At 42.1% G+C, this 23150-nt stretch overlaps 1 protein-coding gene across 3 annotated transcripts in view; it reads left to right on the top strand.

Moving 5' to 3' along the window:
* Positions 1-464: 464 nt before the first annotated feature.
* TRIM28 (tripartite motif containing 28) overlaps positions 465-23150 on the top strand; it is a 38796-nt gene continuing 16110 nt past the window's right edge. For all 3 annotated transcript variants that reach the window (XM_081346421.1, XM_081346420.1, XM_081346419.1), the window contains exons 1-5: positions 465-945; positions 11768-11880; positions 12017-12149; positions 17608-17743; positions 18774-18890. In XM_081346421.1, coding sequence (XP_081202547.1) covers positions 690-945; positions 11768-11880; positions 12017-12149; positions 17608-17743; positions 18774-18890 — 755 coding nt within the window. In that variant the 5' untranslated portion in view covers positions 465-689. The remainder of the gene's footprint in view (positions 946-11767; positions 11881-12016; positions 12150-17607; positions 17744-18773; positions 18891-23150) is intronic.

Raw genomic sequence — 23150 nt, 5'->3', positions numbered from 1 at the left:
AGATGGATCAAATGATTGGCCCGACCCTCAGGTAGCTTCTCAGTTTGAGGCAGTTACTGGCTGTTTTCCCGCCAATCCCAAACCCCACTCCCTTTCAGCCCGGATGAATGCCACGTTGCCATGGTTTCAAATCTCTTAAATCTTCTTTCGTTTGATCCACCCCTTGTTTAAGAGGCGGATCTTGAACTTTTGTCCTGGAATAAAAATTTAAACAAAACTAGCCGAATTCCATTGGGTAGATATATCTTTCTCTTTTACGTGAACTTTCCTTTAAAAAAAAACAACCTTTGACTATTGGCTGGATTGAATGTCTATTTATAATGAAACACCCTTTCTGAAGATACGGTCCAACTGGGCGGAGAACAGTAAAAGACTAAGCAGCTTGCTCTCTTCCCCCTCCGTCCCCTCCTCAAATTACCCGTGGTTCAGTCGGCGAGGTGGGAGGGGCATAAGGAGGAGGGGCACCGAAGCGAGCAAGCGGGGACAGAATCAGGCCTTCCTCTGTGACTGTGAGCTGCGCGCGCTGCTTTCGTTGTCTAGCGACCTCGCGTGCTGTGCCGTCGAGGCCTCAGCGGTTCCAAGACTCGCGAGGTCCACACCTGCTCGCGCCTACGTTTTCGCGGCTTTTCGGCTTGGTGCCGGTGGCGGCGACAGTAAGTAGCAGCAGCAGTACTAGCTCCGGGACGGCGATGTCGGCCTCTGGGACTGCAACGGCCTCTGCTCCGGCGGAAGCTGGCGGAGGCGGCACCGCCGGGGACAAGCAACGCTCCTCCTCCTCTGCTCCTCTCAACGTGGAAGGTATCGACTTGCTAGAGAAATGCGGGGTGTGCCGAGAGCGGCTCCGCTCCGAGCGTGATCCGCGGCTCCTTCCTTGCCTCCACACCGTCTGCAAGGAGTGTATCAAAGTCGAGCCTGTCTCGGCCGGCAACAACAAGGATGGGCAAGGTAAGAGACCTGGAAGTGGCGAGCTTGGGCAGGGAGAGCCCGGGAACTCTTTCTGGGGTAAATGATGGAGAGGATGCTGGCCCTTCTCTGCAAGGGACAAGAAAAAAAGGTTTGCAATGGGCGGAGAATGCAAACGTGCTTTTTGCTGAGAGCTTTTATTATTCTCCTGTCCCCGTTATTTCTTTGCCGTACCAGAGAGTTGTCTCCCGATGGACTAATCCGCTTCTTAACTGCGGTTGGTCCCGCGCATAAGGGGAGGCTTGCATGAGGTGTGTTTACGCGAGGGAGGTGGGGTGGGAGGCCCGCGCGATTGTGCTGAGGACGTCTGTAGATTGGTGTGAAAAAAAATGGAGGAAAGGAAAAGGGGCGGTGAATGAAGGCGGGAGAGGGTAGTGGAGGAAACACGAGGCGGCGGTGGGGGCGGTGGGTGAATGGGTTCAGTCCTTGGATCTTTCTTCCAGCTGTGCATTTTGGGTTCCTTAATGACAGAACTTGTTGCAAGGGGAAGTTTGCATTAGCTTGCTTCTTTTTGATAAGGGGCTTGGGGAGGGGGAATGGTCTGGCTTGCTCGGGGAGGACTGATGTATGGCGGCGGAGGTGCAGTCGGAGGGGCGTAGCCATGCGCATTCCGACGAGTCGAGCGTGCACAGTCCTGGAGCGCGTATCGCGAGAAGTGAAGCCTACGAGGGATGGGCGAGGGGGACGCCACAGCCCCCACCCCCTCTTTAAGTCGTAAGGCTGCTTTTATCAACAGGCTGAAAACCTCTCGAAGTGTCCGCCTCTTCATTTTTGAAAGGAAGTAGCTTATTTAATCCCGTGTGTTTGTTCGTATTCTCACGACATGCGGGCTGAAAAATCGCAAACCCGTGTTTTAGCTAGTTCATAGTATTGGGGGGGCAGCCCCCCTCAAATTTATATTGCTTGCGTAATCGCAGCTAAATTTTTTTTTAAAATCCCATTTATATCCCGCGCTTCTCCGAAGACTCAGGGTGGCTTACAAACTAAAGCACAAATCAATGTGCCTAGCAATAGCCTTCATTCTATGTATATGCCTGCTTATTAGGGCTTTCGCCCCCCCCCCCCCAAGCGGCATTATTACAAAGTCAGCTTATTGCCCCCAACAATCTGGGTCCTCATTTTACCTACCTCGGAAGGATGGAAGTCAACCTTGAGCCTGGTGGGATGCGAACCTGCACTAATTGCAGGCAGCTGGTGTTACTTAAGGAGGCATTAGCCCAGATCATGGGCTTTCTCTGCATTTAGGACGTACAGTTAGGAATCATCTGTTTTTATGTGGATTATACATTATTGTTAAAGAAAAACAGTATAAGGAAAATGCACCACTTTTAATTCTCTAAAGTGATTGAAATGGATAGTTTATAAAAGGGGTGATGCAATTTAAATCCTGATGACAGTTTATAGCAAGGAAGACTACCTTTACAAATGAACTAACTACAAAATGCTAATTATAATTTCATAGGAAATGTGCATTCATGTTATTTTTAAGATTCTAAATGTATATTGGATGTAGGTATTTTTTTTCTAAAAAGATGGAGTACATTTGGGTATTTCCTATCTAACCAGAAATATTGGAATTTTAAAGAATGAATAAAAATATTTTTTTAGTTCTTTTCTGATCTTCATCTCTTGTATTTTTGAACAAAAGTCATATGCCCCCTCTTCCCCCCCAAAAAAAGTTTAGATGACAAAAAATGGGTTGTTTCATACTGCTGTGTTCAAGTGCTATCTAGCACAATGGCACAAGATTTTTTGTCCTGTTATCAGTCCTGTCTTCCTTTCTTCTCCCTCTCTTCTGAAAAGTTGCTTAAGTGTGTCCTGGTTTTTATTGTATCATTCCTTCTATGCAAGATAATTTGTTTTGGTTTTCTTCCTAGTTTAACTACTATACCTTTTCAGCATATCACCAGGTAGTGGGAAAACCATCTATCATTCAGAACATAGGGGCAGTAATCTTTGCCTAATTCAGAACTCTGCAGACTTCCCTGATGTGGTTTGTTTGTTCATCCTCCCAGCTCTCATTTGAGCATCTCCCAAGTTAAAATGATGCATAATAAAAAAAATGAGAGTGGTTTCAGGAGCAGAAAGAAGGGAGACAGATCCTGCCATATCTGATCTAGTTCTTGTAGAACTGAAAATTAAAGCAACCTTTTGGGCAAAACTACTTTCTGGAGAGGTGATTGAATCTCACATAAATAACAGGAACTCATGTTTTGCATATTGCAGTCAAGCAAAACAATGCTATTGCATCTAAAGGTAAAGATAAACTTCAGAATACAGTTAAAAGTGGAATAATATCAACTTGTCTCCTCTTCCAGAAATAAAACAAATCTGTTCTCTTTTAGAAGCCTAGAGAGAAGTTGACATGTAAAGTAAGGAGTGAGAAAGTGAGGGATATGTAAGAAATTCTAAAAATGAGAGGGAGGGCAAATTGCTGTGGAAGGGAAGTCTTAGCGCTCAGTGATCAGAGGAATTTGAACATACCTGTGTTTCCCAACATTCCCAAATGTATCTGTTCAGATGTTTAATTCCTTTTAACTTTTGTGTTTTTTGTATTTTATACATCTGCCCTGTTCACTGCCCTGAGTCCTTCGGGAGAAGGGCGGTATATAAATAAAATTAATAATAATTAATAATAATAGTCAGGTCATCTCACCTTTTTAAAAAGATAATGGATGACAATCATGTAGCCTGTATAGATTCTACATACTAAAAGAATTGGTGGAAAGAGGAAAATACTATGTATTTTGGATACATCATGGGGAGTAGCATCATCAAGCCCTAATAACATCAGTCTCAGACACTTATTTGTAGTTACATTTCTGAGTTAACGTTAATTCAATAAAAAAGTAATTTTTGAAAATCCACCTCATTTTACAGTAATGTAATAGCAAATTCCTGAATGGAGATTTTCTTCAAACACAGAGGATTGCATTGTAACAAGAGTCAAAGAAGTACCTTTTAGGGATTTATTGGTGTCTGGAAGGGTGTTCAATTTTTCATGATCTTAAGATTTGTTTATTGTTTTGTTAACTGTACAGATTGTAATGATTGTAATGAGGTTAAAAATGAGTCTTTAGTGCAACCTGAGTGAAACACAAAGTTACTTGCCAGAAATAAGGACCACAGTATGTGCATGTATTCCCACATTTGCACTATAAGATTAATTTTTATTTTTCTAATGTAATCTGGTTCCTGATTATCTTTCATCTTGGCACTTAAAAAATCCCAAGACTGCCCAAATTTCAGAATGGGTTATGTAACCCTCTGAAAATTTAAAGGCTTGCATACAGAGCTAAATCAGATCTTCAGGGCACAAATACCCTCTTTATGTGCAGTAAAAGTATACAATATTTAAGCCCTTAATTGGATAGAAGGAGAAAACTGGTTGGTGGGCTATTCGAATCAGGCAAGCATGCTGTAGTGTTCTCCCCTTTTCTGGGAAACTGAGCACACTGTAGATATTATGATAATTTTGGATGCTTTAACTGCTGAAGACAAACTTCTTCCAGAGTCAGGCTAATTGCTGAAGGATTTCCAGAAGACCACTGAAAAAAGGGAGTGACCATACAACGTGTAGGAAGATAATCCGTTGTGAGATCATTTTCCAGAGGAAGATCAAAGAATACAAATGTCCTGCTAACCAAAAGTGCCTCTCAAGTATAATTATGTCCTGCTTAATTCTTAATTGGTGTGTGTGTGTGTGTGTGTGTGTGTGTGTGTGTTTACAAATAGCTACTACAGAGAGTGCAGAATTATTAGGCAAATGAGTATTTTGACCACATCATCCTCTTTATGCATGTTGTCTTACTCCAAGCTGTATAGGCTCGAAAGCCTACTACCAATTAAGCATATTAGGTGATGTGCATCTCTGTAATGAGAAGGGGTGTGGTCTAATGACATCAACACCCTGTATCAGGTGTGCATAATTATTAGGCAACTTCCTTTCCTTTGGCAAAATGGGTCAAAAGAAGGACTTGACAGGCTCAGAAAAGTCAAAAATAGTGAGATATCTTGCAGAGGGATGCAGCACTCTTAAAATTGCAAAGCTTCTGAAGCGTGATCATCGAACAATCAAGCGTTTCATTCAAAATAGTCAACAGGGTCGCAAGAAGCGTGTGGAGAAAGCAAGGCGCAAAATAACTGCCCATGAACTGAGAAAAGTCAAGCGTGCAGCTGCCAAGATGCCACTTGCCACCAGTTTGGCCATATTTCAGAGCTGCAACATCACTGGAGTGCCCAAAAGCACAAGGTGTGCAATACTCAGAGACATGGCCAAGGTAAGAAAGGCTGAAAGACGACCACCACTGAACAAGACACACAAGCTGAAACGTCAAGACTGGGCCAAGAAATATCTCAAGACTGATTTTTCTAAGGTTTTATGGACTGATGAAATGAGAGTGAGTCTTGATGGGCCAGATGGATGGGCCCGTGGCTGGATTGGTAAAGGGCAGAGAGCTCCAGTCCGACTCAGACGCCAGCAAGGTGGAGGTGGAGTACTGGTTTGGGCTGGTATCATCAAAGATGAGCTTGTGGGGCCTTTTCGGGTTGAGGATGGAGTCAAGCTCAACTCCCAGTCCTACTGCCAGTTTCTGGAAGACACCTTCTTCAAGCAGTGGTACAGGAAGAAGTCTGCATCCTTCAAGAAAAACATGATTTTCATGCAGGACAATGCTCCATCACACGCGTCCAAGTACTCCACAGCGTGGCTGGCAAGAAAGGGTATAAAAGAAGAAAATCTAATGACATGGCCTCCTTGTTCACCTGATCTGAACCCCATTGAGAACCTGTGGTCCATCATCAAATGTGAGATTTACAAGGAGGGAAAACAGTACACCTCTCTGAACAGTGTCTGGGAGGCTGTGGTTGCTGCTGCACGCAATGTTGATGGTGAACAGATCACAACACTGACAGAATCCATGGATGGCAGGCTTTTGAGTGTCCTTGCAAAGAAAGGTGGCTATATTGGTCACTGATTTGTTTTTGTTATGTTTTTGAATGTCAGAAATGTATATTTGTGAATGTTGAGATGTTATATTGGTTTCACTGGTAAAAATAAATAATTGAAATGGGTATATATTTGTTTTTTGTTAAGTTGCCTAATAATTATGCACAGTAATAGTCACCTGCACACACAGATATCCCCCTAAAATAGCTATAACTAAAAACAAACTAAAAACTACTTCCAAAAATATTCAGCTTTGATATTAATGAGTTTTTTGGGTTCATTGAGAACATGGTTGTTGTTCAATAATAAAATTAATCCTCAAAAATACAACTTGCCTAATAATTCTGCACTCCCTGTAATTGTACAGCTTGAACCTAATTACATTATAGGCAAAAATAGTTAACTTAGTAATGCTTGAACAACTATTCATAAATCAAGTCACTGATTTGCTGCCTCCTTAGCACAAAAGAAGTGGAAAGGCAGCAGGAGAGTGGAGGAGAAAAGGGATGAAATAATTGTTTAAGTCTTAGCTTAAGTGCTGCTTGACTGAAAAGAAATCTGTACTACTGAATTAAACATTGCTTGTCTTATAAATAAAAGGGGAAGAGAAATCCCAGGTCTTCAGAATAGTTTGGTCTAGTGCAGGGGTATGCAACCTTGGTTCTTTTATGACTTGTAGACTTCAACTCCCAGAATTCCTGAGCCGGCATGGCTCAGCATGGAAACCTCTCCTCAGCATGGCTGACCCAGGAATTCTGGGAGTTGAAGTCCATGAGTCATAAAAGAGCCAAGGTTGCCTACCCCTGGTCTCGTGGTTCAGGCACCAGGTTAGAAACCAGGAAACAGTTCTAGTTCCACTTTAGACACGAAAGCTGACTGGTGACTTTGAACCAATATCTCTCAGCATAGTTCACCTCACAGGGTAGTTGTGTGAAAAAGGACTGTTAGTATGTTCACCGACTTAAGTTATTTATAAAAACAATAAAAGTGTGATTAAAAATAGTTTTATTTATACCATGCCTTTATTTTTATAAGTAGCTTGATATGGGGAACATATCAACACATCTTCCTATTTTTCCCTACAACAAGGGGAGGGTGGGTTGAACTGAGAGTGACAGGCCCAATGTCACTCAGCTGGCTTTCATGCCTAACACAGGACTATCTCCCACTTTTTAGCCTGGTGGCTTAAGCAGTAGACTAAACTGGTTGCCAGTCCTGCCCTAACTTGGTCCCTTAAGTAAGAATGATCCTTGACTCCATTTGATGTAAAAGGTTTACTTTACTAAAGACCAAGTGGATTACAATATAGCAAAGTCAAAACTGACTTTTCCCAGTTAACTTTATCTGTTCAGTTCTTCCCCAGGTCCACCCCCTTTCAAGTCCCTTTTTGTCCAATAGTATTTGAATAAATTGTTTTGGGAACTGTCTCTTCAACAGCCAGTTGCATTTCATTCTCAGCGCTTTGACCTTGAGATGTTGAGATGGTGTCTCTGGAGATAAGCATTTTCCCTCCTTCTGCAGGCCTCCCCCCCCCCCCCACACACAGACTAGCAGCTAGCAAATAATGGCAATTCTGACATTGGTTCTCAAAATTTCCAAAAAACCCAATGAATGAATGTCTGGCACACTTAAGAGAGCTAAGATTTTAAAGTCCACATGTTCATTTGACCAGAGCCCTACTCTAGCACAGGGGTCCCCAATACCCGGTCGGTGGACTAATACCAGGCCGCAACATGCCAGCAACCGGGTCCCACAAACAAGCGGAGCCCCATCCACCAGGCAACACACTAAACCATGGCCCCTCCGGTCTGCGGAAAAAGCTCTCTACATAACTGATACCTGGTGCCCAAAAGGTTGGGGACTTCTGCTCCAGCAGACCTCTGGTTGATCAGGCAGTTACTATATAGGCTTTCTGATAGGTGGAAAGCAACGAGAAATGGGGAAAGAAGCACCAATTCAGCAATGCAGGTTTTTTTCCAGTTCTTAAAATGTCAGATCTGATTCTGGTGTTGACCCTTTAATTACATCTCCATAGATGTAACTTATGCAAGAAAAGAAAGAATAGACAAAGTCTCTTCAATAGTTTTATGGGAGTTTCAATTATCTAAGAGCAGCCATAGCAAAACAAGAACTATACAATACGTCCTTAGTACCATTTTGAGATCAATAGCTATCTTCTGCCAGGGACTGCATCTTCCCTTGATAAATTTCTCTCTGAGAGCTGCAGGCTAGGTTATAGATTTGAATAGATTTTTTTAAGGGTATCCATTTCCTATTGCAAACAGGTTACTGTGCATGGCTTGAGAAAAACATATCTTTTTCTAATTTTTCTTTTTGCTAAAAGCAGTGCACAGGTTCCTATTTTGTGGAGGTAATAGGGAAGTGAAGGCTTAACTATTTTCCTATTGGGATTTTACAGGATTGAGTTTATCAATTTTGTCTACTTGTGTGGACTTCAACTCTTGCACAGCATGCTGGCTGGAAAATTCTGGGACTTGAAGTCCATGTGTACAAGCTGCCAAAAATGAAAAACTGGAGTAGGCCTTTTAGTGGGAGTAAATGGTACCCAAAGTAGCACACAAAAAAACCCTAAACCGATTTTTCCTGTCTCCAGGAATAATAAAGGGTAAGCACTTACATCAGGAGATTTTTATCCTCTCATATTATGCTACCTGTGAATGTCTTTTGATTGGGAAACAGAATTCAAATTGATGGAAACTTGGTTAACAACCATTTATATTCAATATTCAAGAAAGTATAGTGTACATCATCGGAACTGAAGCTTGAGAAGACATTGTGAAATAATGTTATTCACTCCTTAGGTTCTATTTAGAGCTAATCACATAATATTAAAGTATGTACAAATGAAAATGAGAGCAAAATAAGCTGTAGTTAAAATAATTTGCATATTTAGATATACTACCTGCAGCTGTTTTCTATTCTTCCCTGAAAGATTCACTTTTGTTCAAGATTAGAGGGTCTAGTCAAATACATTTTGATGAAGGTAGATTTGCCCCAGAACTGTGACTTTGTGCTCATATGCTTCAAAGAAGGGCAATGTGTAACTGAATAAGGTAGGTGAGAGAAAGTATTAAAGCAAAGTTGTTCCCAGGCAAAACAATTTCTACATTGACATCTTAACAAACCTAAGAAATGATTTTAATTTGATACATGTTCAGCCATATTCTAATCTAAGGTGTACTTATTCCTGCATGGTTATGCTACTGGTAAATAGCAGATTGTAGTTACGTTGACTATATGAAGCTGCTTCTGATTAAACTATTAACTAGTCTAGTCTGGCACATTATTTGGGTATGTATGACATCTGTAGGGCCTCTTCTACCTCTGGATAGTTTTTCTGTTATGGAAGTCATGTTTCACATACTTTTTTGTTGTTGTTTCAGTCTTTAAAACATTACTACTGTATGATAGGAGATAATATTGCGCTGATTATTGCAGATGAATGTTGTGAGATAGTGGTATTTAAAAGTTTAATTCTGGGACTATTTTATGTAAATAGAACTTGATTCCCTGAACAACATCTGGTGGTAGGTATGTTCATACACACCCTATCAGACTTAATTTTCTTGGTTCATCTATTGAAAACATTGCTTTTTGCCTTGCCGAATTCTGCCCCATAATCTCTTAAGGGGACAGAATGTCATCATTTAGGATGGGGCCACTGTGAATTATAGGAAGGATGCGAGGCAGGATGTCTGAGCAAGAAACCAGGATTTACAGTGAGATGAAACTGAGATGCACGCATGTATATGCATGTGTATGTAAATATTATTTGTGTGTTAAAAAAATGAGGCAAATTTTTCTTGTGCAGTTCCAACAAGATAGTTTAAATTATGGTAGCAAATAATTGCTATTATGTTCAATAAATTCCAAATGATTTTAATTGGATCTAGATCAAATAACACCAGAAGATTTGAGTAAGGTTTTATTGAACTGAACAAGTTTTTTTTCTAAGCAAAATTTAAAACATAAAATTGCTCTGGCATGGAAATTGCAACTGTATCCCAGATTCTCCTGGTGATGCACCATAATTTGAAAATGAGTTATTTCCTGATACTGCCTTTGAAAAACCTTTAGATCAGGCATGTCAAATGTGGAAACCGTGCCCACCCCATTGCTGGCTAAGGGGAAAAAGTCCCAGTATGTCCTGTGATGTCATGAGTGCTTTAGAGGATTCTTTTTTAATTTAAATGACAAAGCACTGTTGTAAGCATTTCTTTTGTAAAATGGCTAAGAATAAGATTACTTGATGCAAGCTGCTGGATCTGACATAATGAAGATACTTTGATTACTAAGTAACTGCAATCAATGAGGACATGGCTAGGGAGAGGGGGAGAAAAGAGAAAGAAGAATATCTGTTTTTGAGAGCCTGCATGTCAGATAAGTGTACAAATGAGAGGCCAATGGAGTCAATCATTGGTGCTTGCAAGCTAATAAACAGATAAGAAAGCCAGCTAATGGAAAGAAAAAAATATTGGGCTCTGAATGTGCTTTTAAGAACATTTTTTATATAATTTTATCAAATAAACAAAATATTGCCATATTTCCCATTCTTTTGTCCTTGAACTAGTAGAAATTGAAACAGGTGTCTGGAAAGTCCTAAAGACAAGTGTTTTAGAAAAAGTTAGACAAAAGGCAAGTTATATAAATAAAAGCAATAAATAATATTGAGGTTGAGGGAGCTAAAAACAGTCCAGATGTCTATAGGAAAATGAAGCTGTTACTGCATCCACGGAATGCTACCCGGTGGTCCTGTTTAGGTTCACCCAGACTCCTTGAAAAGGAAGGCCCAAAGATCCATCTTCAGAGTTGTGTGAAGGAATTCTCTGAACATATAAAATTGCTCAGATTCATTCCCATTTGGATACCAAGCTTGTTAGCAAATCCTGTGAAGATGGCCCGGGAAGCAGTTTTACCCAAATATCTGGGATCAGTTTGATTCTGTTGGACCTGAGGAAGTGGAGAGAGTCCTACAGAATGCAAACACCATCATGTGTGCATTTAATCTATGCCCCTCCTGTCTGGTTAAGGCTGCCTCTTAGGTATCATATGGGTGACTCCATCTGGTGGTGAATTCATCTTTGTTGGAGGGATTGTCCCCTGATTTTTAAAGATTGCTTCCTACTCAAGAAACCATTGCTGGACCCTACCATTCTGGATGGTTTTCTTCCAGTTTCCCATCTCCCCATTCTAGGAAAGGTGGTTGAGAAGGTGGTGGCGTTGCAACTCCAGAGAATCTTGGTGGAAAAAGATTATCTGGACTCTTTTTAGTCAGGTTTTGGACTCAGATATGGAACCGAAATGGCATTGGTCATACTCATAGATAATCTCTGACAGGAGTGTGACATAAATATAAGTAATCAGTAATGTTAGTAGCAATATTACTCTGAATTTTTATAAACAAAATTTATAGAAAACAGGAAATTTGAACAAAGAAAAATTCAGCAGTATTTTGACAGAATAAAGTTTTTCAACCCTTTATATTTTAAAAACTTTTGATCAACCATAGATGTAGTTTATTAGACTTAAGAATACATCTAGAGCGAGCAAGCAAGCTCTCACATGCTTTTTATTTGCCTGCTCCTATTGGAAACTGACAATAGATGTGAGTGTAACTGCAAAGATCTTCACATGTTAGATTATATAATTTTCTGAACCTTGAAATGATTACCAATAAGCTTCCAAATACAATTCAAAGTGCTGGTTTTAACTGTAAAGTGATCAGTTGCCATCAGGAAAAGTTGCTGAAAATATAGCTAGAATGATATTTGAAAAGAAGTATTTGCTTTTGTTCTATACACCTGTAGACTTTAAATTTCCTTTTTTATCCCCCAGTGGTTGATTGTCCAGTTTGCAAGCATCAATGTTATCTTAAAGACATTGTGGAGAATTACTTTTTGAGGGATGGTGACACGGAAGCTCTTGGCGATGCTAGGGATGCTAATCAGGTAATAGTTGTGGCTTGTCTATTTTACATCTCCAGACTTGGAGATGAGACCTTTTTAAAAAAAATATTGTTATTATTACCATTATTATCATTATCATTATTATTTGATTGATTAATCAGTAGCCTTTTCCTATTAGTGTTGCACTAGTTGTGAGGATAATGCTCCTGCCACCAGCTTTTGTGTGGAGTGCCAAGAGCCTCTGTGTGAGACATGTGTGGAGGCCCATCAGAGAGTGAAGTACACTAAGGACCATACAGTCCGATCCACAGGTATGAAGTAACACAAAGAGAAGGCCTCATGATACTAATCATAGAGACAGGTATGAAAAAAAATGTAAACTTGACTTGGTGAATATGCTAAACAGATAAGGCATACAAATAATTGTGGCTGAGAAAAGTAATGAACATCCTTCTAACCTTACTACACTTGGTACACTGAAATAAGCTGTTTTCATATACACATTGGCATCTCCTATACCAGGGCTTTTCAACCTTATCAGAGATTGTACCACTTTTAGGGCATGACAATATTTGAGTACCACCAGTGCTTAGCAAGGTGTCAAAAACGTGATGACTTAAAAAAGGGGGAGGATTTTGGGTTTTACTGATTAGATTCATTGGTTGTTATAGAAATGGCTAGTTTATAATATGGAAAAGTAAAAAGTTGAGGTTCCACGTTAATGTTTCCTTCTACTGCAACAGAGGAGGTCTGTTCTTTTTCCCTTCTCCCCTTCACTTTCCCCCCTTTTTCCTCCCCACTGTGTCCTATTTGCTTTTGTATTTTATTCTATAATCTAATAAAATATTACAAACAGTAGGAAAAAAGGAAAAAAAGTACCAGTTTTAATTTCTTTGGTGGCTGTTCCTTTGCTGAATCACTTTCCCTTTGCACTGACAAATGTATGATGAATGTATCCATGTTTATTAATATGCAGCACTACCAGCTAGCTCAGGAGTCTTCAAACTTGGCATTTTTAAGACTTGTGGACTTTAGCTTTCAGAATTCCTCAGCCATCATGGCTAGTTGAGGAATTCTGGAAGTTGAAGTCCACAGGTCTTAAAGTTTCTAACTTTGTACATCCCTGAGCTAGCTGGTCAGCCCTTCTTAGTTCTGCTTCCACAGTGTAGTAACAATGCACCCCTCTCCCCCCCCCCCAAATCCCTTCCCTGTACCCTTAAAGACACAGGAATCAAGTGCAAAGCAAGAAAGGCTCACCAAAAAAACCCCCCAAATTCCGGTGTTTTGTTTTTTCTTTAAGCTGCCTCAGCTGTGTCACAATGTTGCAATCCCTCACTGAAAGGCTCAGCAATTGCAAAAAGCTTTAGCTTTAAAATTAAACCTGTTTACCTTCAAAGAAAACTTTCTAAAGGCCATAGACAGACTCAAGATAACAGGATAAAACTAATTACATATGTTTAAAGGGATTAAACCAATGGAAGTCAACACTTTGGACTCATCGCTAGCCTAAAACAGGGCTTTTCAACTGATGGTACGTGTACCACTGGTGGTTATGCGAGCACCTGGCTGATGGTACGCGGTGTCGCCTTCCTCCCCCCCCACCTCCCCCCATTTCCTCTTCCCCCCGCCTGCGCTCCGCTCCTTCCCAGCTCAGTTGCTGCCGGAAAGCATGCTGCTTGGCAGCAGCCTGCAAAAATCCTACAGAGGGCGCCGGCAGGTGCAGAGCGAGGCCCCACCCTCCCCAGGGACTCGTTGTGCAGCTACCGGATTGACTTCTGATCAGCGCTTCTTTGGGGCACACATGGCTGGGAAGGTGCGTCAGAGTCCCAGGTACCAGTAAGACGATCGGCCTGTTCCTCCCCCATGGCCCGCCAGCCCTGGGACAGCCCCGCGCAAGCACCTTGCCAACCGCCAAACCCTGCCTTTCGAGCAGGAGCATCCTTCCCTTGCTTGCCCTTGGCCACCTCTGCTGGTGTCGCTCTAGCACGGAGAGGGGGAGGCTGGTCTCCATTCGGCCTGCCAGCCCTGGGAGAGCCCCACACGAGCGCCTCACTGGTTGTCGAACCCTGCCTTTCGAGCAGGAGCAGCCTTCCCCTGCTTGCCCTTGGCTGCCTCTGCGGATACCGCTCTAGCGCGGAGAGGGGGAGGCCAGTCCCCATTTGGCTTGCCAGCCCTGGGAGAGCCCCGCGCGAGCGCCTCGCTGGCTGCTGAATCCTGCCTTTTGAGCAGGAGTGGCCTTCCCCTGCTTGCCCTTGGCCACCTCCGTGGGTGCCGCTCTAGCGTGGAGAGGGGGAGGCCAGTCCCCGTTCAGCCTGCCAGCCCCGGGAGAGCCCCGAGTGAGTGCCTCACAGGCTGCCAAGCCCTGCCTTTCGAGCAGGAGCGGCTGTCAAGCCCCGGGCTCGACAATCAACCGAGGGGGGGGATCCGCGCAGCAACCCGGCTACCTGGCCTGCCAGCCGCTCGTTGCTCCGCCGATCAGCTGGGAGGCTGGGACTCTGGATCCGACGCCACTGGCCAGTTGGAAGTCCCAGTGAGCAGCCCCGATGCTGCTGAACAGCCGGGAGCGTCGGCAACCTCTCAGGGCTGTCAGTCAGCTGGGAGCCCGGGGTTTGACAGCTGTTCAACATCTACATGAAACCGCTGGGTGAGATCATTTGTGGTTTTGGAGTTGGGTATCATCAGTACGCTGATGATACCCAGCTTTTTATTTCGACCCCAAACCACCCCAGTGATGCCCTCGACGTGATGTCCCGTTGCCTGGAAGCGGTTCGGGTCTGGATGGGGAGGAACAGACTTCAACTCAACCCCGACAAGACTGAGTGGCTGTGCATACCGGCATCCTGGGATATTCAGAATATCCCATCTCTTTCTATGGGGGGTGAGCTATTACCCCCCATAGATGGGGCTCGCAACTTGGGAGTCCTCCTAGATTCACGGCTTACTTTGGAAGATCACATAGTGGCCATGACTAGGGGGGCCTTTGCCCAGGTTCGCCTGGTGCGCCAGTTGCGGCCCTATCTACACCGGGATGCCCTGCGTACGGTCACTCATGCGCTCGTGACCTCTCGTTTAGACTACTGCAACGCTCTCTACATGGGGCTGCCCTTGAAGACCACTCGGAGGCTCCAACTGGTACAGAATGCAGCCGCGAGAGTTGTGTTGGGAGTCTCCCGATACTCCCATGTTACACCCCTGCTCCGTGATCTGCATTGGCTCCCAGTTGTCTTCCGGGTGAGGTTCAAGGTGCTGGTATTGACCTACAAAGCCCTACATGGCATGGGTCTGGAATACCTTGGGGAGCACCTGTGGCCGGCATCAACTTCCCTCCGCCCAATACGCTACCACAGAGAGGGTCTCCTCAGGGTGCCACCGGTCAAAGAATGCCGACTGGTGGCCCCCAGGGGGAGGGCGTTCTCTGTGGGCGCGTCGGATTTATGGAACCGTCTTCCGGTTGAGCTCCGGATGGCGCCCGACCTTCGCTCCTTCCGGCGCGATCTAAAGACGTATCTCTTTGAACAAGCTGGCCTGGCCTGATGGGAGGGGGTTGGGTTTTTATTACTTTTAAATGCGTTTTAATCTATTTAAGAGTTCTGGGCACTTGTTTAATCTTTTTTAATTTTTGTATCCTGTCTTTTAACATGTATTGCCCTGTTCACCGCCCTGAGTCCTTCGGGAGAAGGGCGGTATACAAATAAAATTAATAATAATAATAAGCTGCTCCTGCTCAAAAGCACCGGTTTTCCCAGCTGACTGTGCTAGCGGCCCCGAGAGAAGGTTGCAGAATGTTGCTGATCAGCAGTGCTCTCCTCTGGTCGGCGGCTCAAATCCGGGTAGCCGCGTTGCTGTGTGGATCCCCCCCCCGCCTCGTTGATTGTCAAGCCCGGAGCTTGATAGTGGCCTTGGCCGGCGCCGTGAGCAGCCACCGCCGCCCGCCCCACTTTTTGCAAGCCCCGTTATGCCACCACCGCAGGCTTCCAGCAGCAGGAGGATCCGGGACGAGCTTTGCTGCATCTTCCCTGTGCTGCACTCTGTCTGTGGGGGCCGCCCTGGGAAAGGTGGAAGCGTAGCTGTGGTCCGGGATGGTCAACCACTCTGAGCCCTGTCTGGCTGGCTTTGTGCCTCCGTCCCCCAAGAGCAGCTGGTGTGAGTTGCTGCCGTGCGCTTCCCCGAGTGCGCCTCAGCCCTGGATCTCCCCCCACCCGGGACTCCAGCCGCATCTGCAGAAGGCAGCGGGGCGAAGGGCGCTTTGGCGTGACGTCCATCCCTCCCGTGTGAAGGGCGCCTTCCTGCCCCGCGGTCCACAGCAGCATTGTTGGCGCACATGGATCGACTGAGCGAATATGAGGTGTTTCTGTTGCTGGAATAAAGCTTATTAAATGAGCTGGCAACCTCCGAGTATCGTTGATAGATCTTCCCCAACTTTCCTCCGGTGCTTCATAAAGACTTAAGTGGGCATCAGGTTTCTTGGTAAAAATGGATTTGGAAGGAAGGAAGGAAGGAAATGACAATGGGAGGGAGCGAGGGATGGAGGAAAAAACAGGGAGGGAAGGAAGGAAAGAAGGAAGGGACAATGGGAGAGAGGGAGAGAGAAATGGAAAAAGAAGGAGGGAGGGAGAGAAAGAAATAGAGGGAGAGAAAGGGAGAGGGTGGGAGGGAGAAGAGAGAGGGAGTGAGAAATAGGGAGAGGGAGAGAAGGAGAGAGAAAGAGGGAGGGAGAGAAAAATAGGGAGAGAGAGATTAAATTAGTAACGTGGTTAAGTGAATCTGGTTTCCCCACTAACTTTGCTTGTCAGAAGGTCGCAAAAGGTGATCACATGACCCTGGAACAATGTGACTCATAAATATGAATTGGTTGCCCAGCATCCAAATGTAAATCACATGACCCTGGTGATGCTGCAACGGTCATAAGTGTGAAAAAAGGTCATAAGTCACTTTTCGGTGCTGTCGTAACTTCGAACAGTCACTAAGCAAATTGTTGTAAGTCGAGGACTACCTGTACTTTATCAATTTTTTTTCCTTTTTTGGGGGGGGGTGTCAAGTTTTTGACACCATGGTGGGCCACTGGTGGTACTCTGACATTGCCTTATCCTGAAAGAGGTATAATGGGTGAAAAGGTTGAAAAGCGCTGGCCTAAAATACAGACTAAAATATTCCAATACCCAAAGCACACAAAGGAGCCTCTGAATTACAAAACGCTATAAAAACTGTACAGAAATTGTACGGTAACCCAATCAAGTTGCCAGCTGACCCAGAACTAAATAAACCCACCTCCTTTCCGACATGCCGGCTTTTTATTTCATCAGCGCTGATTGCATTCTCCTGGCTGGAGAAAACGAACCAGGGGACCTTTTCTTTCAACAACAGCTGCTGCTTCTCTGTCCGTTTCCTCCCTGCCGGCTGACCTCTCCTCTCCCCTTTTCCCCCCCTTTCCTGCCTAAACCACCTCCTTTTATAGCCTCTCCTCTCTCCCCCCCTTTTTTCTTCGGTTCACCTCCAGCTCCGGAAGCACCATTTAGCTGGAGCTCTGCCGGCTCCTGGAGTTTCTACCAAGCCCAGACAGTCCTGTAGCTACCTCTCCCTCAGGCTTGGCTTGCTTCGGCTTATTCCTCTCCCCTGCTACACTTGGCTAGCAATCGCGTACCACCTGCCATGTGGCAAAGTACCACAGGTGGTACATGTATCACCCGTTGAAAGTCCTGTCCTATACTTTTGGTCTCTGCAAGCCAAACTATAAGTAACCATTCTATTACTGCTTCTGTTTCTGTTGAGGCTCCTCCAAATCACAGGCAAGGGAGAAGACTATCTACTGCTCCGTCCATAAACACGAGCCTCTAGTTCTGTTCTGTGACACCTGTGACACCCTGACGTGCCGGGACTGTCAGCTGAATGCTCACAAAGATCACCAGTAAGCTTTTCTGTAGATTGTACCCATTAATTTTGGATGATTCTGCAGTTTTTATGTGTAGGGTTCATAATCCTGGGCCATGGCTTAGTAGTCCTTTCAGGTCTCGGATACTCCTGTCTGTCTTTGTGCAGTGTTGTGAACTTTCCTCTTAACACATTTTTTAAAATGATATCTACATAAGAATATGGTGATTTTAAGATATTTAGTTTTATTTCCTGAGATTCTGAGCATTTAACATTTTGAGTATTTTAAGTACTGATAGGTACTGTTTGAGGATGCTGCAAATGCTGCAGTTTCTGGGGGACAGAGTTTCAAGTGATCATTCTAATCTTGCTTCTCTTTTTATTTTTTGTTGTACGTATGTGCATGTTCCATTAAATGTGCTTAAAATACACATAAAAAATAGACTATTTCTGTATTCAGCAGCTTTCATAAGTTTAATTCTCCTTTTCCCACTTTGTAAAAAAGGTAAACTCAATATAATGTATTAGAAGATAATTGAACTTGTGTGCTGTCTAGCAAATTGTCTTCTTTATGTCTAGCAGTAGTCTTCTTTCTCTGGCCTTGGTTGAAATGGAGTATCGATACAGGTAGTGCTTTGTTCAGTGACTGCACTTGCGCCAATACTGAACAAATTGTACTTATGACTGGCCCTTGGAGTTCCAGCTGTGGCAATGATACTGTAATCAAATGATCATAATTTCTGATGCTCCCTGCTGACTTCAGTGAGGAAGCCATAAGAAAGTCAAAGCTTGAATTCATGTGGATCCTCCTTTAGCTACCAATGTGATACTCACTAAAGGCAATTGTGACTGCCAGAATTGCTATCACTCTGTGGCATGATCATGTGATGTCATACTTTATGACTGTGTCACTAAACAATGGCAGTTCTGGTCCCAATTGCTGTCAATTAACATTAAGTCCCTGTAATGTCAAATACTTTAGGAAAACTCTCTCCTGTGGTTGCTAAACTAACTGTGTACTCATGAAAAGCTTTTGATAACAAATGTTTAAAATAATATCTCTGTAGGTACCAGTTCTTGGAGGATGCAGTCAAGAATCAACGCAAGATGCTGGCTTCATTGGTCAAGCGCCTTGGGGATAAAAATGCCAATCTCCAGAAATCAACCAAGGAAGTGCGCACCTCGTAAGTGTCCTTTATTAAGAAACTGTGATCCTTATGAGTTAACATTGAATGTCTAAATCTTGAGGAGACAGAAAGACAGCTCCTTCTGATACATTTTAGTGGAGTTTGGGCTATAAATTGACAAACATAGTTATGAGTTAAGAGTCTTTACATCTAACCTTGCTAATCTTGAAATTTGAGGATAAAATCGTGAAATTAATTGATGGATCTGAATTCTTTGTAAGAAGAATAAGCTGAATGGATATATATATACATATATACATATATACATATATACATATATATAAATTGCTAATAAAGAATTTGGGAGGCTATTAGCAATTATTAGCAATTTGAATAATTTGCACAAATAATGAGCTGTCATAAGTTGACTAGTTCCTGTGGATAAGCCCTGAGCCGGGCCAAAACAGGAATGAAAGAGTTAATTAGCAAGGTCCATTCAAAAAGCCTTGACAAATACTTAAACATATATATATATATATATATATATATATATATATATATATATATATATATATATATATATATATATATATATATATATATATATATATATATATATATATATATATATATATATATATATATATATATATATATATATATATATATATATATATATATATATATATATATATATATATATATATATATATATATATACATATACACACACACACACATACACACATATATATATATATATACACACACACACATATACACGCACACACACATACATACATACATACATACAGTCATGCTCAAAATTGTTGGCAGCCCAGAAATGTTTCCAGAAAATCAAGTATTTCTCACAGAAAAGTATTGCAGGAACACATGTTTTGCTATACACAGGTTTATTCCCTTTGTGTGTATTGGAACACAACAAAAAAAGGGAGGAAAAAAAGCAAATTGGACATAATGTCAAACAAAACTCCAAAAATGGGCCGGACAAAATTATTGGCACCCTTAACTTAATATTTGGTTGCACACCCTTTGGAAAAAATAACTGAAATCAGTCGCTTCCTATAACCATCAATAAGCTTCTTACACCTCTCACCCGGAATTTTGGACCACTCTTCCTTTGCAAACTGCTCCAGGTCTCTCTTATTGGAAGGGCGCCTTTTCCCAACAGCAATTTTAAGATCTCTCCACAGGTGTTCAATGGGATTCAGATCTGGACTCATTGCTGGCCACTTCAGAACTCTCCAGCGCTTTCTTGCCATCCATTTCTGGGTGCTTTTTGATGTATATTTGGGGTCATTGTCCTGCTGGAAGACCCAAGATCTCGGACGCAAACCCAGCTTTCTGACACTGGGCTCTACAGTGCGACCCAAAATCCTTTGGTAATCCTCAGATTTCATGATCCCTTGCACACATTCAAGGCACCCAGTGCCAGAGGCAGCAAAACAACCCCAAAACATCATTGAACCTCCACCACGTTTCAGTGTAGGTACTGTGTTCTTTTCTTTGTAGGCCTCATTTCATTTTCGGTAAACAGTAAAATGATGTGCTTTACCAAAAAGCTCTATCTTGGTCTCATCTGTCCACAAGACATTTTCCCAGAAGGATTTTGGCTTACTCAAGTACATTTTAGCAAACTCTAATCTTGCTTTTTTATGTCTCTGTGTCAGCAGTGGGGTCCTCCTGGGTCTCCTGCCATAGCGTTTCATTTCGGATAGTTTGCGCTGACACTGATGCTCCCTGAGCCTGCAGGACAGCTTGCATTCCTTTGGAACTTGTTTGGGCCTGCTTATCCACCATCCGGACTATCCTGCGTTGCAACCTTTCATCAATTTTTCTCTTCTGTCCACAACCAGGGAGATTCGCTACAGTGCCATGGGTTGCAAACTTCTTAATAATGTTGCGCACTGTGGACAAAGGCAAATCTAGATCTCTGGAGATGGACTTGTAACCTTGAGGTTGTTGATATTTGTCCACAATTTTGGTTCTCAAGTCCTCACACAGTTCTCTTCTCCTCTTTCTGTTGTCCATGCTTAGTGTGGCACACACAAACACACAATGCAAAGACTAAGTGAACTTATCTCCTTTTTATCTGCTTTCAGGTGTGATTTTTATATTGCCCACACCTGTTACTTGCCCCAGGTGAGTTTAAAGGAGTATCACATGCTTGAAACAATTTTATTTACCCACAGTTTTGAAAGGGTGTCAATAATTTTGTCCGTCCCATTTTTGGAATTTTGTTTGACATTATGTCCAATTTGCTTTTTTCCTCCCTTTTTTGTTGTGTTCCAATACATACTTTTCTGTGAGAAATACTTGATTTTCTGGAAAAATTTCTCGGGTGCCAACAATTTCGAGCATGACTGTATATATGTTAAATGCTTGTTAACTATTTAGATTACCTTGCTAGGCCCCAAACATGGGACAAATCTTTATTTCCTGTTTCAGCCTAACCGAAGGCCATCGACAGGCAGTAGTCACAACAGTGACAGCTCATATTTGTGTAATTTTTTTTAGATATATATAATAGGAAATAACCAAACTCAATGTGGACTTTATTTTTTTCTTCCTTTAACTCCTTTTGAAGCTGGCCTGTTTTGTGGCTCATATGAAAGACCCAATTTTCTCATTACACATTCTCCACAGCAATAAAATGGTTTGTTAACTTTGGGTTAGTGTTGTGTCTAAACATAATCATTGTGGTTTGTAAATAACAATTAAGTGGTGTTTATTCTGTGGGTAAACCATAATTGGCCATGTTTAGATTTGTCTTGTGATACATTATCCAGCCATGAACAGGTTTTAGGAGGTGCATATCTCTTCCTTAAAACTAATATAATGGAACTTATCCATGTATATAATTATTTAATAAATAAATTATAATAAAAATACAAATATTTGTCAATCTAAGAAGGCACCTATTTGGAAAAAGAACTTTCCCTGGATTGTTGTATATCTGCTACTAGCTTAGTATTCTCTAACTTGACATCTTCCACTATTTTGGATTGCTGCTCTATATTCCCAGAGATGATTTTTTTGTAAATTTTATATTTATTTTCAAAGTTAAAATACAGATTCAAAAAAGAAAGAATACCAAACAAAGACAAAGAAAAAAAAATGTATAGGACAAAGTATTCAAATATACATAAAATGTCCCCTGGTTGAATGCTGATAAATATATTTCAGCTGTAGCTGTTCCCCCACTTGCAAAACAGGTCCATAATTTATGAACCTCTACATCTATATTTGCAAAATTGCTACATATTATAATAAATATAGAAATATATTATCCATCAACAGATTGGACCTACTATCTACTATAAAAATGCAGGTAACGGATAGTTCCAACAACAAAGCTAAACTTCAAAGCCCTTTGTTAGCAATCTATTATTATATTTAACCTGCAGAAATTCCACAAGTAGCCTTGAATCTCTCATAAATCCACTGCAATCATTGTTTTTGATTCGTCCAGGATCAAATATTGATTGATTCTAATAAAAAACATCTAGTCTATCATCTTTACATGACGGTTTTTCCCCACAGTATTCATCAACTTTCCTAAGAAAGTCCTGTTCATTAATACCCCTTTTAGCCTTCCCGAGCAAATCTCCAATTTTCAAGCAAACCCTTTGTCTTTCAAATCTTAACAGCAAATTTATTTTCACTTTATCCAATTGCATGGCTGATTGCCTGTATCTGGATGTCTTTTTTAGGATGATTTGAAATAGTGACAAATTCATCAAATCTTTTGCTAATTTTTCATTTAAACTTGTAAGTTAGCAAAGAAATTTTTTACAAAGGTTTCCAAGAAGGCTTTAATGTTAAAATCATCTGAGTCCCATCTCTTTTATATCTCTTTTGCGGGGGGGGGCATTATAGAACATATAGAATGTATAATATTCAGAGTCCTTAATTTATTATTGCCTTGGTTTTAATACAATCCCACTTTTCCTTATAACCAAGCTGTCAGGGTTCTGATAGACAAGACCAGATAAATCAGAACTCCAAGGCTTGAGATTTCCTCAAAGAACATGTTTATTGGTTACATAGTATCTGCATGGTCAAAAGTGAAACCAAGTCTGAAGTTCCCTTCAGAGAGAAACAATATTACAAAGTTAAACTTCCCACCCCAGTGCTATGCAATTAGCTATAGAAGAGTTTGGCGGGCTTTCTAACTAAATGCTCATGCCCCCATCTAACTGAAAGAAATGACCTTGGTTCCCACAGGACAGTAAAATGTTTAGACTAGTAGAAATCCTCCACCCATCCACCCTTCCAATCTTGTGGAAACTTAGA

This window comes from Vipera berus (assembly GCF_964194415.1).
Source record: "Vipera berus genome assembly, chromosome: Z".
Classification (NCBI taxonomy): domain Eukaryota; kingdom Metazoa; phylum Chordata; class Lepidosauria; order Squamata; family Viperidae; genus Vipera; species Vipera berus.
This window is presented reverse-complemented; position numbering and strand designations above follow the sequence as displayed.